General features: G+C 47.1%; 1 protein-coding gene across 1 annotated transcript in view; it reads left to right on the forward strand.

Moving 5' to 3' along the window:
* Positions 1 to 16,266, forward strand: part of PGLYRP1 (peptidoglycan recognition protein 1) — a 42,985-nt gene extending 26,719 nt beyond the window's left edge. Inside the window, exons 4-6 of the mRNA XM_041746357.1 lie at positions 12,466 to 12,822; positions 15,314 to 15,435; positions 16,023 to 16,266. Coding sequence (XP_041602291.1) covers positions 12,466 to 12,822; positions 15,314 to 15,435; positions 16,023 to 16,201 — 658 coding nt within the window. The 3' untranslated portion in view covers positions 16,202 to 16,266. The remainder of the gene's footprint in view (positions 1 to 12,465; positions 12,823 to 15,313; positions 15,436 to 16,022) is intronic.
* Positions 16,267 to 16,711: the final 445 nt, after the last annotated feature.

Genomic DNA, 16,711 nt, shown 5'->3' on the forward strand with positions numbered 1-16,711 from the left:
TGTCGAGATGATCATACAGCTTTCTTCTTTAGCTTGTTGCCATGACAAACTATACTGATTGTTTTTTTTAATGGTAAAGAAAATCACTCATGAAAATCACTTCATGTTGTTTTCTGAGAAACCCAAATCTTCAAATTTCTTGGTGTATGCATCAAACACCAACAGTACCAGCTCAAATGAGAGGAAATACATGCCAATGCCAGCTTACAACAACAAAAATAATGAAGTTTCAAGTCCCCACGTTTGGCTAATGTAGGTCAGGAAATCACAGAAAAATTCAAGAGTATATTTTATTGTTCTGCACAGTGAAGGAGAGAAGACAACCCTGTACTCTTCCACCACAAAATCATCTCTACCCCTTTATTTGCTAGAAGCACTAGCTTTTGAAGAGGTACTGGCACATTCCAATTATGATAATTTTTCTCCCACGAACAATTGTTTCATATTTGCAGTTTGTTGAAGAAAATCTGATCTCATAAGTCTTTTCTCTTGAGTCTTGAGCCCTAGGAGTTCTAGACACTTTGAGAGAATCCTGGTGTCCTGGGTGACCTGCTGAATGCATCAAAAATCAAATTTGGGGGCACCTGGCTGGCTCAATCAGTGGAGCACATGGCTCTTGATCTCGGGATCATGATTTTGAGCCCCACACTGGGTGTAGAGATTACTTAAAAATAAGATTTTGGGGATGCCAGAGTGGCTCAGTGGTTTGGTATCTGCCTTCAGCCCAGGGCATGGTCCTGGGGTCTCGGGATCGAGTCCCACATCAGGCTTCTTGCATGGAGCCTGCTTCTCCCTCTGCCTGTGTCTTTGCCTCTGTGTGTGTGTGTGCGTCTCTAGTGACTAAATAAATAAAATCTTTAAATAAATAAAAATAAATAAAAAATAGGATTTTTTTTTAAAAATCAAGTTTTATATTCTGAAAATACTCTTAAATACATACCCACCCCAGAGAGGTGGAGCTCAGATCTCTTACTGGCACTTTGACATTTGAAGAACATGTGTGATGGAAGCTTCACTGTCGATTCTGGTTTTTTCTTCTTCTTTAGCTGCTGTGCTTCTTTTTCCATTTTCTCTGTTATTCTGTTGTCTTTTTTCCATTTGCTATTTTCTGCTGCCTTAGAACATCTGCTTGCCAGCTCACATCTTTTTGCTATGCCCTGATATTTTCTTGCTAGGTGTCTCTGTCACCTAATCCAGGAAGCTGAAGGGGAAAAGGCAAATCTTGTGGAGCTGCCAATCAACCAGAGAAACCGTCTGGCAGGCCAAAACCTAATGGCTCATTCCCCTCCTCCTCATCTTCTTTTTCCTTCTCTCCTCCCCCCCTCTTCTTTCTCCTCCTCTTCCTTTTCCCCCTCCTCTTTTTTCCTCCTCCCCCTCCTCTTCCGCCCTACTTATCTTTCTCCTGCTCTTCCCCCTTCTCCTCCCCCCTTCCTTTTTCTCCTCCTCCTCCCCATCCTCCTCTTTCTCTTCCTTCTCCTCCTTCTCCTTTTGAAAAAAGTAATCTCTACACCCAACATGGGGCTCAACCTCACAACCCCAAGATCAAGAGTTCCATGCTCTACAAGAGTCCCATGCTCTACCAACTGAGCCAGCCAGGCTCTGAATGACTGATTCTTTTTAATAATGATTTTCTGAGTTTTCCCTATAGTCGATGTCTCATCCTTAACATAGTTGGGTCCCAGTTGTTCCAAAGTATCTTGTGCTGTGACCACATTCTCACCTTTCCTTTGGTCTTTACCCCTGTGGGTGCCTCTTCACCATTCTTCTGCTTAGGAACTGATGAATAATCAACTCTAGTTGCAAAAAATTTTTTAAAGATTTTATTTATTTATTCATGAGAGACACAGAGAAGCAGAGTCACAGGCAGAGGAAGAAGCAGGCTCCCTGCAAGGGGCCTGATGTGGGACCTGATCCGGTACCCCAGGATCACGCCCTGAGCCAAAGGCAGATGCTCAACCACTGAACCACCCAGGCATCCCTGGGTTTTAAATGTTAAGCACGCCCTGAGCTGCTGACTTAAACCTTACCTGATCTCGTTACGTGTTGTTGAATTCGCTGGCTCATACTTTGTTAAAGAGTTTTTGCATCTATTTTCATGAAGGGATATTGATCTGTGATTTTTTTTTCTTTTTCTGGAATACCTTTCTTTCTGGCTTTGGTATCTGGATTACACTGGTCTCATAAAAATGAGTCAGGAAGTATTCCTTACCTCTATTTTCAGAAAGAGTTTTTATGAAAGAGTTCTTTATTCTTTGAATGTTGGAATCCAGCAGTAGAACTGTCAGGGTCTGGATTTTATTCCACTTTACAAGCCAACAAATTATTCTGCAATCGTTTCATAAAAGTTGGCAGAAGGCATAAAACATCGGGTTCAGAGACAAAGGACTCCAGTATTCAGAGCACACCAAAAGGATGAGTATAGGATACTTGCTTCTGTTGATTCATCTCCCCCACCCCACCCCACCCCCTGCCGCCCTTCCAAGTACCATGGGGCATGCAGAGGGAGTCAGGGTGCTGTACGTGCCTGGGGTTATATCACACCTGGAGAACACTGAGCTTCAGGAATCTGCCACTTTTATAGGAGCAGTAAGCAAGTTTATCTTTTTCTGGGAGGAAATGTTACCTTACCCTTCAGGGTTGCTGGTTATAAACAGGATCCCAAGAAATGGTCTGCGTAAAGAGCAGTCAGGGCTTGGATTCCTGTCGTGCCCAGCAATAATGTTCAGGGATGCTCAGTTCCTACTGTGATTGCCTCTCTCTGGAGGCTTGAAGGGAAAATTTGTTTATTCCTCTTCTGGCTTCTGGTGGATACTGGTACCTTTTGCTGCACCTGCATTGTTCCAATCTCTGCCTCTCTCTCTCTCTCTCTTTTTTATTATTATTTATTTATTTATGATAGTCACAGAGAGAGAGAGGCAGACACAGAGGGAGGGAGAAGCAGGCTCCATGCACCGGGAGCCTGCCATGGGATTCGATTCCGGGTCTCCAGGACCACGCCCCCGGCCAAAGGCAGCCGCCAAACCGCTGCGCCACCCAGGGATCCCCTCTGCCTCTCTCTTTGCATGGCTTTCTCTTCTGTCTCCTGTCAAATAGCCCTCTCCTTCCCTCTTATAAGTATGATTGTATTTAGAGCCTGCCTGGATAATCTGAATTAATCCCTTTTGCAAGATCCTGAGCACAATCACACCAGCAAAGACCTTTGGGGGGTTGTTGTTTTGCCATGTGAAGGAACACACACAGTTCCAGGAATTAGGATGTGGGTATCTTTGATGAGGACCACTTTTCAGCCTACCACAACCATTATATTACACAAACTGTCAAAGACACAGTAAATAGAACAGTCCTAATCAATTGAGAGGTTGAAACAAGAAATTAGTAAAAATCAATCTAATTTATGGAGTGTCAAAGGGCAGAAGAATTTGATAAGAGGGCTGATCTTAGGTGAGGCCAAATCCAGAGGCTCAGCAATATTATCACAGACTCTCTGTATCTTCTCTGCCTTCTGAAGAGTTGACCACACACTAATTGTGACTTCCCTTATGGTTGAAAACCAGCTTCCAGAAGTTTCTATGGGTGTCCTTATAGACCTCTAGGAGTTTGTGCTATCTTCCATCCTTCTCTCTCTCTGTCCCCCAAAATGATCTCTTAAATATGCAAGGGGGCAAGGCACCTGGCTAGCTGAACAGGTGGAGCCTGTTGACTCTTGATCTCAGGATTGAGAGTTCCAGCCCCTTGTTGGGAGTAGAGATTACTTAAAAGTAGAAAATCTTTTTAAAAAAAGATTTAAAATCTCTCTGTGTGTGTGTGACTATCATAAAAATAAAAATAAATAAATAAATAAAAAATAAAAGATTGGGGAAAAGCGCGGAGAAGGGTGAGGACAGATGGGGACGTCGCGCCCTCTGGCGGTAGGAGGAGGGAACCGCGGAGAAGGCTCCTCCACGCCGCGCAGAAACCAAGGCCAAGGTCGAAATCAAACCCAAGGTCAAAGCTGCTGATGCTCCTGGGGTGCCTCCTACCCGCCAGGCCTAACCCTAGTCGCGCCACCACGAGAAGCTATAGTATATCTGGCGCTATTATTTTTTTTTTTAAGATTTATTTATTCATGATAGAGAGAGAGGCAGAGACACAGGAGGAGGGAGAAGCAGGCTCCATGCAGGGAGCCGGATGTGGGACTTGATCCCAGGACTCCAGGATCGTACCCTGGGCCAAAGGCAGGTGCCAAACCGCTGAGCCACCCAGGGATCTCCACCTGGCGCCATTTTAAATAGCTATTAGTTTCTTTGTTTACTGTGTGTCCTCCCTACTAGAAAGGGCGAACAGGAATTTCTGTTTTATTTACCGCTGCATCCCCAGCACCTGCAACAGGTAGGTGCCCCCCCCCCCAGGTTCTCAGTAAAGAACTGTGGAATGGAATTAGTTAGCATCGATATTGTCCTTAGACACAGGCCTGAGTCTCTCAGGTCAGAGAATCGCCAGGAGCAAGATGTGTCCCTGCTTCTGGACATGCTATGGAGCCTGGAGACCCTACAATTCCCTGAACAGGCAACCACTAGTCGCCTTCCAAAACTCGCCTGAGCCTCTTTCCTGAGTCAGTGGTATGAGGGGTCAGGTGTGCAGCTCTGAGCCCTAGGGGCTCCCTCTGTCTCTGAGACGTGGTTAGAGCTGGCAAGCAAGTGGGATGAACAGGAGGCCCCCATGGTGGGATGGAGAAGAGGATTTTAAAAAGAAGAGGGCTGGGCTATAAGTTGGGAGCCAGGGGCCTCTCTGGAAGCCTCCATGTTCCTGGAAGAATTCCAAGGTGCTTGAAAACTCAGAATTCCAAGGGAGTTACTAAAAAGGAACTGGGCAGCAGGATGGGGGCGCTGAGAGCACGTTGTGAGCAGAGATGCCTGAGTTAGCCCAGGTAAGGGAGGAGACACCCACAGGAAGGCCTGGATGGGGATGGGGGCCGACAAAAGAAAAGCAGTCCCATTCCCCCAAAAAGATAAACAAAAGCAGGCACCCAGGTGGCTCAGCTCCGTCGGGTTAAGCCGGCCGACTCTTGGTTTCATCTTAGGTCATGATCTCACAGTCATGGGATCGAGGGATCGAGCCCCGGGTCAGGCTCTAAGCTGAGCACGCAGTCCACGTGGTACTCTCTCTCCCTCGGCCTCTCCCCCTCCTCTCAAATAAATAAATAAATCTCTTTTTTAAAAGGAACAAAAGGGGATCCCTGGGTGGCTCAGCGGTTCAGCGCCTGCATTCGGCCCAGGGTGTGATCCTGGAATCCCAGGATGGAGTCTTCCATCGTCGGGTTCCCAGTATGGAACCTGCTTCTCCCTCTGCCTGTGTCTCTGCCCCACCCCCCCATCATGAATAAATAAAATCTTAAAAAAAAAAAAAAAAAAGGAACAACAACAAAAAGGTATTAATCACGTGGCTTTCCCGACTTTACTGAAAGAGGGGCAGATTCAACAAATGTGGGAGAAAGCTGTCCTCTTCCTCCTCCTCCCCAACCACCCCTCAGCCCCCCAATGGTCCAGAGTGAGCCATGGTCTCTGGTAGGAAAAAAAATCCACTTTGAAAGTGCACAGACATTTGGTTTGTTTTGTGCATATCCTTCTATGTTGACTTTGTGAAGGTAAGTTTTTGTGAAGAGGGAAGATGGTCTTCTGCTTAGCAGCTGTTAGCTTATGAGGATAGAGACTCCATCCAGCACTGGTGCTTTCAACAGCCCTATGAGGGTAGGACTGTCATTAAATACATTTCACAGGCGGAGAAACTGAGGGTGGCTTAGAATGGGAGCTTGCCCTGTATCTATCACCAACTATGTGCAAGGAATTGGGGCTATAGTGGTATTCAAGGCGGGGGGCAAATGATATCTTTAAGTGAGGTGATGATACATCCTGGATTATTTGGGAGAATCCACGGATGCCTATTGACCCGGCAAAACTATCAATGGCTCCCTCAAGTATCTCGGTTTGGACAATACTTATAGACTTCACTGTAGAGTAGGAAAGACAGAAATTCATCAAAGAATTGCTCAGGTTAGTTAATAACTACAGGGATAAATAGGAAGGAAAGAAATTAATGTGGGGAAATAAATGAATAGGCTAATTTGTCAGCTCTGAGGAGGCGACAGGGAGGAAGAGTAAGTGAGAATTAGGAAGGGGGGGAGTGAGGGAGGTGAGCATTCCAGGGTTGAGAATGTCAAGGGGGGGAAAATGATTCTGCATTGTGTTTTAACCATGTCTTCGCTATAATCAGCATTTGACTTCTTTCATTTTTGACACAACAAAGAAAACCGGTGTTTTTTGTTAACTTCAAGAGAACCTGAGGAGTTTTTAAAATGGCTGAATTAATTATAATGAGATTTAAGAAAGGCAGTTGATGAATTAAATATTTAAAAATTCAACTTCCTAAAACATACAGGGAGTAGATCTAATTTCCTATTAATAAAATACAGTAGTAATACAGTCTCAGGATTAAAGGTAATATAACAATTACCAATTGAAGCTCTTGTAAATGCTCACCAGGGCATGTCTCAATTTTAGGCTGACAAGATGCAGAATGAATAAAAAAAATTCTAACAAGGGAAGACTTCACACCACCTGGTTAATGATGATATACTTAGTACTGATGAGCAATCTAATGTGTAAATATTCCTGTCTTTTTACAAAAGGCAAGCTGAGTGTTTTGAAATCGTAAAGGCAAGGTACAAAGTTTCTGAATTTCTTCAAGTTCCTCTATTTTGGGGCACCTGGGTGGCTCAGTGGTTGCATGTCTGCCTTCGGCTCAGGGCATGATCCCGGGGTCCTGGGATCAAGTCTCACGTCGGGCTCCCCTCAGGGAGCCTGCTTCTCCCTCTGCCTGCGTCTCAGCCTCTTTCTGTGTCTCTCATGAATAAATAAATAAAATCTTTAAAAAAAAAAAAAAGAAGATTCCTCTATTTAAAACTTGGACATACTACATAGAAAGTCCCCTGAGGACAAGGTAGCCAAAGCATTTTCAAGGGCAGCAAGAAGGGCAGGGAAGCTAGATGATTCAGGAAGAAGGTCTCAAGAGTAAGCCAAGTGAGGCTAGGTTGGAGGCAGCCCATGTTGAGGTGCTTGGAATTCATCCTTAGAGTCATGAGGAGCCACAGAAAACTGACTTGCGTTTGAGGGTGACCTGAGCAGATCTGAGCTCACAGGAGCCAAAGTGCATGCATGGTAAGAAGTCACCGAAGAAGTGGGAGCAAAATCCAGGTGCAAGAACATGGTGACTGGGCCAAGGTGGGGAGAGTGACATAGACAGGAGCAGTGGAATTCATTCATATCCCCTAAATATGGAGATAACAGCAACATGACTTGGGGGTGAACTGGATATTATTATTATTATTATTATTATTATTATTATTATTATTTTAAAGATTTTATTTTATTCTTGTGAGACACACAGAAAGAAAGAGGATCACAACCTGAGCCAAAGGCAGATGATCAACAACTGAGCCACCCAAGTGCCCTGTGAACTGGATATTAATCAATCATTCAGTATTTATTGAGCACCTACTAAGTGCTGAGTGTTGTTTTGGGGGCTAGAAACAAGAGGGGACAGAGTAGAGGTTGGTCAAGGATGGTGCTCTGATGCATGGCTTTTGTAACTGGAAGACAATCACAGTGTTCCTTTAGACAGGAATTCCTGGAAGAGGGCTGATTTTAGAGGAACAAATCATAAACCATTTTGGAAACCTTGCATTTGAGGTCCCTGTGGGACATCCAAGTAGAGATATCAAGGAGGTACGTGGATACACAGATCCAGAATTCATCTGAGAGCTCCATGCTGGACATAAAAATCAGGAAGTCATCTGCATTTCAGCGGCAGCTGAATCCATTACCTGGATGAAATCACCCAGCAGAACAAGTATAGTACGATGGTGAAGGAAGAAAAAATGAGTTAAAAAAGCAAGAAAAAGCCTGTCTAGAGAAGCAGAAGGAAAATCAAGACAGTCTTACAACACAGAAGCTGAGGGAAGTGAACATTTCAAGAGGGAAGTGGTCAAGTATGTCAAATGCTGCCTGATTGCCCAAGGCAATGAGTGGTAGGGCTTAAATTTAAAATCAGGTCTAACTATTTAATAAACAGTGCCAGGACAAATGGCTTTAGCCATTTGGAAACAAAATTAAACCCCTACCTTACACCATTTGCAATTATAAAATCCAGCCGAGGTAAAAGTCTAAAAGTAAAAACAAGATAGCAATATTTTTAAGATTTATTTATTTATTTATTTATTTATTTATTTATTTATTATAGACATAGAGAGAGAGAGAGGCAGAGACACAGGAGGAGGGAGAAGCAGGCTCCATGCAGGAGCCTGACGTGGGACTCGATCCCAGGTCTCCAGGATCAGGCCCTGGGCTGCAGGCAGCGCTAAACCACTGCGCCACCAGGGCTGCCCGCAATATTTTTTTTAAATAGAAAAAGTTTCGGGGCGCCTAGGTGGCTCAGTCAGTTAAGCATCTGCCTTCAGTTCAGGTCATGATCTCCGGGTCCTGGGTTGGAGTCCCGCATCTGCTTCCTGCTCAGTGGGGAGTCTGTTTCTCCCTCTCCCTCTGCTCTCCCCTCTGCTTGTGCTCTTTCGCTAGGGTTCTCTCATGCTCTCTCCCAAATAAGTAAATAAAATCTGAAATAAATGAATAAATAAATAGAAAAAATTTTACAATCTTGGCATATTAAGATCTTCTTAAGGCAGGGATGCCTGGGTGGCTCAGTGGTTGAGTGTCTGCCTTTGGTTCAGGTCGTGATCCCAGGGTCTCAGGATCGAGTCCCACATGGGGCTCCCTGTAAGGAGCCTGCTTCTCCCTCTGTTTATGTCTCTCATGAATAAATAGAAAATCTTAAAAAAAAAATCTACTTAAGGCAGGACTGGAAACACAGAAACCATAAAAGAAAGAAAGGATTTTTTTAATAAACTGGAGGAAAGGTTTGTAGCACATTTGACAATGTTAATATTCCCCATATACAAGGACCCAACAGGGAAATTGAGAGATTCAAAGAGATGAGCAGATAACTCACAAAAGATCGATGTCGTATTGTAAAAAGACAACTACCTCTCTGATGAATAAATGCAAGTAAAACAATAATGAGACACCATTCCTTGGATTGTGAGAGCATTTAAAAACTGATCTAATTTACTGGGGATAAGAAATACTAAAACCTTTTAAGGATGGGATTTGGCAATATCTATTAAAAATTTTAATGTAGCTCTATTTCCTGACCAGGGTGCTAGATACACAATGTATTCGTGGAGTGAAAATTAACACAGTTCTTCACTCTATTAATTCTATTAACTCTATTTAAAAAGTACATTTGTACAATCTTCCATACATATGTTACTCTTTAATGCTTTCAAAAAGAACAGAGACACGAATTATACATACCCAACGACTCAACAATCCGTTATGGGATTCTTTTCTTCATTTTGCAAATTGATAACAAAAAGGCAAAAAAAAACAATTTATTTTTTTTTTAAGATTTTTTTTTTTCCCTTAAGGAATCTCTACAGCCAGCTTGGGGCTTGAACTCACAAACCCAAGATCAAGAGGCGCATTCTCCATCAACTGAGCCAGCCAGCCACTCCCAGCCCAATTTATTTCAAAAATGGACAAGAGATGACAGGCAACCGACAGAAGACAAATCCATGCGGGCAGAAAACATAGAAAAAAATTTCCTGGGTGGTCATAAAAATGCCAGTAAAAGTTACAAAGAGATATCGCTTTATACCCATAAATTTAAGAAGTGATAACACCCATTTCTGGGGTGCATAGAGGCTCCAATACATTACTGGTAGAAATATGAATTGTTAGCGGCCCTCGAGGAAAAATAATCTGGTAATAACTATTAAATATGTATAGTCTTCGACCTAAAGTCTGTATTTATCAGTTATAAATGCTCTAGTACGTAGGGCTGGATGTCTGATAATACTTTGTGCAGTGTGGGAGTGGGAGGAAGACCTGCAAAGCTTCAAGAAAAGTAAAGATTATGTCAAAATGGTAAGCCTATACCATGAAATACTATCCAACTATTATGAAGATTCAATTAGAATTAGCTGTGTTCACCCAGGGAGAGGCACATGGGATAGTAGGTAACAAAAGGCAGACTAATGCATGATTTGATTTTGTTATTTAAAAAATATAGGGGTGCCTGGCTAGCTCAATCAGAACATTCGACTCTTGATCTCAGGGTTGTGAGTTCGAGCCCCAAGTTGGCTGTAGAGATTACTTAAAAATAAAATCTTGGGGTACCTGAGTGGCTCAGTTGCTTAAGCGTCTGCCTTCAGCTCAGGTCATGATCCCAGGGTCCTGGGGTTTAGCCCTGCATCCAGCTCCCTGCTCAGTGAGGAGTCTGCTTCTCCCTCTCCCTCTGCCTGCTGCCCCCCACCCCGTGCTCTCTCTCTGTCAAATAAAAATCTTTAAAATATATATATAAATAAATAAATCTTTAAAAATATAATAAAATAGTAACTTAACAAAATTAAAAACTACATATAGGGTCTTACATATGTTTGTAGGAAGTGGAATATGAGTGGAATATGGAATATGGAGTTTAGGAACTCCATCTCTGAGGTCCTGGAAGCCTGTGGCTAAACTCCAGCATCACTATCTTCTCCCCATATGTGATCATCTCTCTGGGCCTCAGTTTTCTTGACTATAAAAGGGGTTAATAATAATATCTATCTCCCAGACCTGTTGGAAGCATGTGCTGAGAGAATTCATGAAACATGTTTAGCGATGGAAGCCTGGATGGCTCAGATGGTTAAGCCTTTGGTTCAGGTCATGATCCCAGGGTCCTGGGATCAAGTTGTGCATCAGACTCCCTGCTCAACAGAGAGTCTGCTTCACCCTCTACTCCTCCCCCTGTTCATGCCCAGCTCATTCTCTCTCTCTCAAATAAATAAATCTTTTTTTTAAAAAATGCTCAGTCATGCCTGGTATGCTATTCTATATCACAGATGTGAGCATGACCTCCAGAGCACAGGCAACAGAGTACAAGAAAACATACCACACTGTTTTTAGTAAGCTGTTATTAGTGAGCTTGAGCTGGAGGGGACTGGGGCACAGGGGATTTGCATTTATCAGTCCAACTTGTTACAGCTAGCATGTATTACTTTTGTAATTTTTTTTTAAATCCACTAAAGTGGGAGGAAAGGAGTTAGAGAAAAGGAAGGGGTCTGCCCTCAACTCACCAGCTGCTAGGAAGGAATGGGGAAGAGGGCTTAGGCAGGGCAGAGGCCCCAGGAGAGTCTTCTGCCCCAACAGGTGATCTCAGGCCACTAAGTGGCCCTGGACCTGAGAGTCCCTCCGGTGCAGAATGGAGCTGCCAGTGTCACCCAATGCAAAACCTGTTGCTTGCTACCAAGGACAGATTTGAGCTTGAGTCCCAGTGGCCCTTGTGTGGCATTATGGGCCAGACATCTCATAAGGGCCCGACCCTTATCAATCCACATAATTCCTTAATTCACGTCAACCTTATGAAGTCAGGTACTTTACATTATTATCCCTGTTTTGTAGGTAGGGAAAACTGAGGTACCGAAACCTCACTTGCAAGAGATCAGACACTGGAATGTGGCCAGAATTCAAATGCAGGCAGCCTGGCTCTGAATCCAGGCTGTGGACCACCAGGCTCTCCTATGTCCCCCTGTCTCACCAAGGAGACTTCCCCTCTCCCCACACCAGTGTCCTCAAGTGTGAAACGGGCTTCCCACCACTCAACATCTTCAGTTTGCTGCAGGGGTTACATGACCGTGGGCTTGGGCCTGGGAGAAGTGTTTTCAAAATGGGAGCTTTGGATTCTTAAATACAGAGACCAAACTGGCAGGAGGGGAAGAGGTGGGGGTGGAGAGGTGGGTGAAGTAGATAAAGGGGATTAAGAGGTACAAACTTCTAGTTATAAAACAAGTCACAGAGAAGTACAGCATGGGGAATGTAGTCAACAGAACTGCTATTGCATTGTTTGGTGACAGATGGGGGTCACACTTAACAGGGTGAGCACTGACTAATGTACAAAGCTGTCAAATCACTGTTATACACCTGAAACTAAATACAATAGTATGTTAATTATCCTTCAATTAAAAAAAGAGAGAGAAGAGCCTTTGTTACCCTGGTGCCTCCAGGAGGAAGAGAGATGAGTGGGGCGGGGGGGGGGGGGGCAGTGATCCTGGTGAGTTGTCCAAAGCCCCACTGAGAGGAGAGACAAAGCCTGGCAGGGAGCCAGGCCCTTGCTCTTCCAGAAACCGCAGGGTTAGTGGCCGGTCCGTGCACCCGTCCCCACCCTGACTCTCAGCTAGAAGAGAGGCCCCTGGGTTTGCCACAGGCTCCCCACTTCCTCACTTCACCACACCGCATCCTGTTGCGGTCCTGCTAGAGAAGGAAGTGGAATCTGGAGTTCAGTGTGACCCGCCCGTCCTGCTGGGGTGTGAAGCAAGGCCCTCCCCTCCCATGCCAGGCCCCAGGGGATAAAGGCGGCCCAGCCAGCCACGAACTCCTATCCATCCCTGCGTGCCTCGCCTGCCATGTCCACCCCCGGTGTGCTGCTCACCTGGGCTCTCCTCGCTCTTCTCGGACTTGGACTCGGAGTGCCTGGAGAAGACCCCTTAAACTCCTGCTGCCCCATCGTTCCCCGGAGAGAGTGGAGGGCCCCAGTGTCCAGATGCACCGAGAAGCTACAACTGCCAGTGCGCAACGTGGTGGTGTCTCACACAGCTGGCAGCCACTGCAACAGCCCGGCCTTGTGCCTGATGCAGGTGCAGAACGTGCACAGCTACCACACGAAGTCACTCAACTGGTGTGATGTAGGCTACAAGTGAGTGCTGAGGGAGCCAAGGTGGGGGTGGGGGGTGGGGCAGGTGTAAGGAAAGGTGTGCAGCTCCAGGGAGCCCAGGCGGCCCTAGAGCCACCTGGCTGACAGCCCCCTGCCCCCAACAGCGGGCACACAGCACTGCGCATGTGCGGGCAGCAGACAGGTACTAGCAGGAAGGGATAAGGCTTAAGTCCAAGCTCTGCTCCCCAGAGGCAGGTGCAGATTTTGCCAACACAAAAGAAAGTGTCCTTTACATTGGAGTCCCTTCATAAAGTCTGCTGCCCCTGCTGGGAGGCAGACAAGCAGGCTGGTTAAGCGTGGGGTGGGGAGGTGGGAGTAAGGGTACAGGTGGGGGGCAGTGGACCGGGGCAGGGTCCAGTCTCAGCTCTGCTTGTTGCTCTCCTCACTTTGGTTTCCTTTCCCTCCTCTGCAGAGTCAGCTTGTGGCCCTCCACTGGGTCACTAAATCAGCCAATACACACATGCAAAGCACTTAGGACACCGACTAGCATGCAATGGGAAACCCCAAGTTCATGGCCTTTTGCCTTCAGGCACTTACTGTGTGCCAGGCCCTGCCCCAGTGCTGGGATGGGGGACACATGAGCTGTAGGAATCTGGCCCAATGGGATTTAAAGACCAACAGGGAGGAACAGGTGGGAAACAAGCAAAAGCAACCAGATGAATTCAGATGGGATGGATGGAGGGCTGCGGGAAGAGAGGTAAGCTGGAGGTCCAGCAGGGGTAAAGGCTCTGAGGCCAAATGAGAGGGTCACATCTCAAGGACAGAGGTCAGGATGGCTGGAGAGAGCTGGGAGCTGGATGAACAGGACCAGCTCCACAGAGCCAGATGGCACAGGGCCTTAGCGGTCACGGGGTCAGAAGACAGGAGCCATGGGAGGGATGTGAGCCTGCTGGGTGGGAGCAGCTCCCTCTGGCCTCCGAGGGCAGAACAGACTGTAAGTGGATGGTGGCAGAAACAAAGGACTGCTTAGATCTGTGTCTGGGGGCCCTACCCCCCATATCCCTTTCCTGGGTAACAGGCCCAGGTCCCACACAAGGGCCTCCGCAGCGAGTGAACTCTGAACCTACAGGTTCTCAGACCTTGGTAAGCACCAGTCACTGTGCTGGAAATCCAGGTTCCCAGGTTCCACCCTTAGAGACAGCTTCGAATAGGGCCGGGAATCGGAGGACCTCAGTGGAACTATAGAGGCCTCGGAGGGAATCCCCAGCTCTTCTGGCTCAAGCTTTTGCGGTTCAAAGGCTCAAACTTCCCAGTTTTGTCTCTGAGACTCAGGTGCTCCGATTTTAAGTGTTTCCATGAGGTAGTGAAGACAAAGCTTGGCTCCCCAGCTTCTGGCTTAAACTGCCTTATGGAAAAGCCAACTGAAAGTCTGTTTCTTAGATTTTAGGATTTAGAGTCTGATCCCAGCGTTCTGGATCTCCCTTCCTTGTCACATCACATTCTGAGTCTCCGTGTCTTTACTTATAAAAAGGGTTCCTCACTCTACCCACCTGGTGGTGGTGCTGGAGGTTTAAATTAGATGCTTCCATTTCACAAATACACAAGGAGTCCCAACTGCCGTGCCAGGTGCTGGGTCTGTAGCAGGGCCATAAGCAGCCCAATACCCAGGGAGTGGGTGTACCCACAGCATCACTATGGAATTTCTAGTCTCTTCAGAGCCAGATTCTGAGTCTGGCTTCCTGCATGGGAGATTCAGAACCCAGATTCTTAAGCTCCAACATTCTTTACATCCCGGGTGACTGCGTGAGCAAGAAGAGATCTTCTAGTTAATTCCAACATTCCAAATCAGACTTGCTCAATTAAGACATGTCAAATAAGCCTTAAGGATCTGATGCCAGGATAGCAGATGCTCCACCGGGCAGATGCTGGAACTCCAGGGTCTGTATCTGGTTGTGATGCCAATCCTTGAGTCCCAGATCCTGTCACTCCGTGTACCCCAGCAGGGAAGAGAAAGCAGGAAGCAGGTTGGGCCCAGGGCAGAAGAGCTTTAGAGAAAAGAGTTCTGAGAGGCAGGGGTCTATGGGGCATGAGCTTGGCAGCACCTGCCTCAGAGGACTGCATGAGAGGACTGAGCAAATCAAGACCTCAACAAATCCTCCTGGGAGGCTGGAGGAAGCAAGGAACAGGATCACGTGGGTGGGAGTCCCCAGGGACCCAGGTGAAAATGTGGGCTCTGTCCCTGTCTGGCTGTGTGACTGTGGGAAGATATCCCCACCTCTCTGATTCTCCACCTACAGAATGGGGGGGAGGGGCAGTACTGACTCACAGGTGAGCATGAGCGTGAATAAAAGATATATGTGGAGCTGTGCTTGGCACATGGCAGGGGCCAGAGGCATCGGATGACAGGATAAGAGGGAGGTGTTGGGAGAAATTGTGTGTGAGTAGCAAGGGGCAGGGTGAGTGGAGGGAGGAGTCCTCCCCCAGGATCGCCTTCATTTATTCATCAAGCCCACCCTCCCACTCCCCTATGCAGCTTCCTGATTGGAGAAGATGGGCTCGTGTATGAGGGCCGGGGCTGGGACACCAAGGGTGACCACACAGGTGTCAACTGGAACCCCATCTCCATTGGCATCTCCTTCATGGGTAACTATATGGGTAAGTGTCCAGCTGTTGGGATGGAGGGCCGACCTGGGGTCCAGCATCCCATGGTATGTAGTCCTTGGGAGGCTCCACCACCAACAAGCTATGTGACCTTGGGCAAGTGAGTCGGCTTCTTCAAGCCTCACCTCCTTTGGATAATGACCAGTTCTTTTCACCCACATGGTTTGGGCCAGGATTAGTCAATCTGCATAAAACGTCTTTGGCCAGTCCATGGCATTTAAGAAGTGCCTGATAAATAGCCACCACCATGGGTAGGACCCAGAGGTGTGGGGGCAGAAGGAGGAGGATAAGCTCTGACCCTGACACTTGCTGAGGGTTTAACCTATGCCAGGCACTGTTCTGTGGGGGCTTTATATAGAATAACTCATTTTCTTGTCCCACAGCCCAGTGGGCAGGTGCTATCATTCTCTCCTTTCACAGATGGGGAAACTGAAGCAGATAGGGTTAAGTCACTGCTAAGGGACTGAGACAGACCCTGTTCTGGGTACTAGTGGGTCAGGATGCATAATTGGAACCACTACCCCACACTACCTCTGCCTCTCAAGGAAGCTCCAGCCTAACTCCTGCCTCTGCCTCCCCAGAGCGATCTCCCCCACCCCGGGCCCTCAGGGCGGCCCAGAGTCTGCTGGCTTGTGGTGTGGCTCAGGGAAAACTGAACCCCAGATACCAGCTCAGAGGACACCGGGATGTGCAGCAGACACTCTCTCCAGGCGACCGACTCTATGAAATCATCCAGACGTGGCCACACTACGTCGACTGAGACCCTGCCTATCTCCTCCACACCCAGAAACCCCTCCACCACCACCCCTCCAATAAAGGTGCAGCTCAAACTGTGTTCCTGTGTTCCACGTGCCTCCTCTCCCTCTCTACTTCCCACAAGACCCCAGCTCTCCCCATCCACCCTGGGCCCAGCACTCTGTCCTCGCTGGTGCTCATAACCCAGAGGCCCCGACCCTGAACCAAGACCCCAGAGATCCCAGCTTGGAAGGAACATCACAGCTCAGAACCCAGAGGTCTCAGGTCAGAGCGCAGGAATCAGCACCAGGTCAGCCCAGATGTCACTGACAGCAGCTCCTGGGGTCCTGTGGGGCATGGGCCATGCTCTAAGACACCCCTTCTCTACCACTCAGCCAGAGAGAGCCCATGCAACATCTCTGCTTAGAGCTGCTCACTACTGCCCCTCATGGCCCCTCTTTCATTGCTTTAGATCCTATGGAAGCTTTGCCTGACCCTGAACCCCAAAATGCTTCCCAGTCGCAGACATGCCCAG

Source organism: Vulpes lagopus, chromosome 2 (assembly GCF_018345385.1).
Source record: "Vulpes lagopus strain Blue_001 chromosome 2, ASM1834538v1, whole genome shotgun sequence".
NCBI lineage: Eukaryota > Metazoa > Chordata > Mammalia > Carnivora > Canidae > Vulpes > Vulpes lagopus.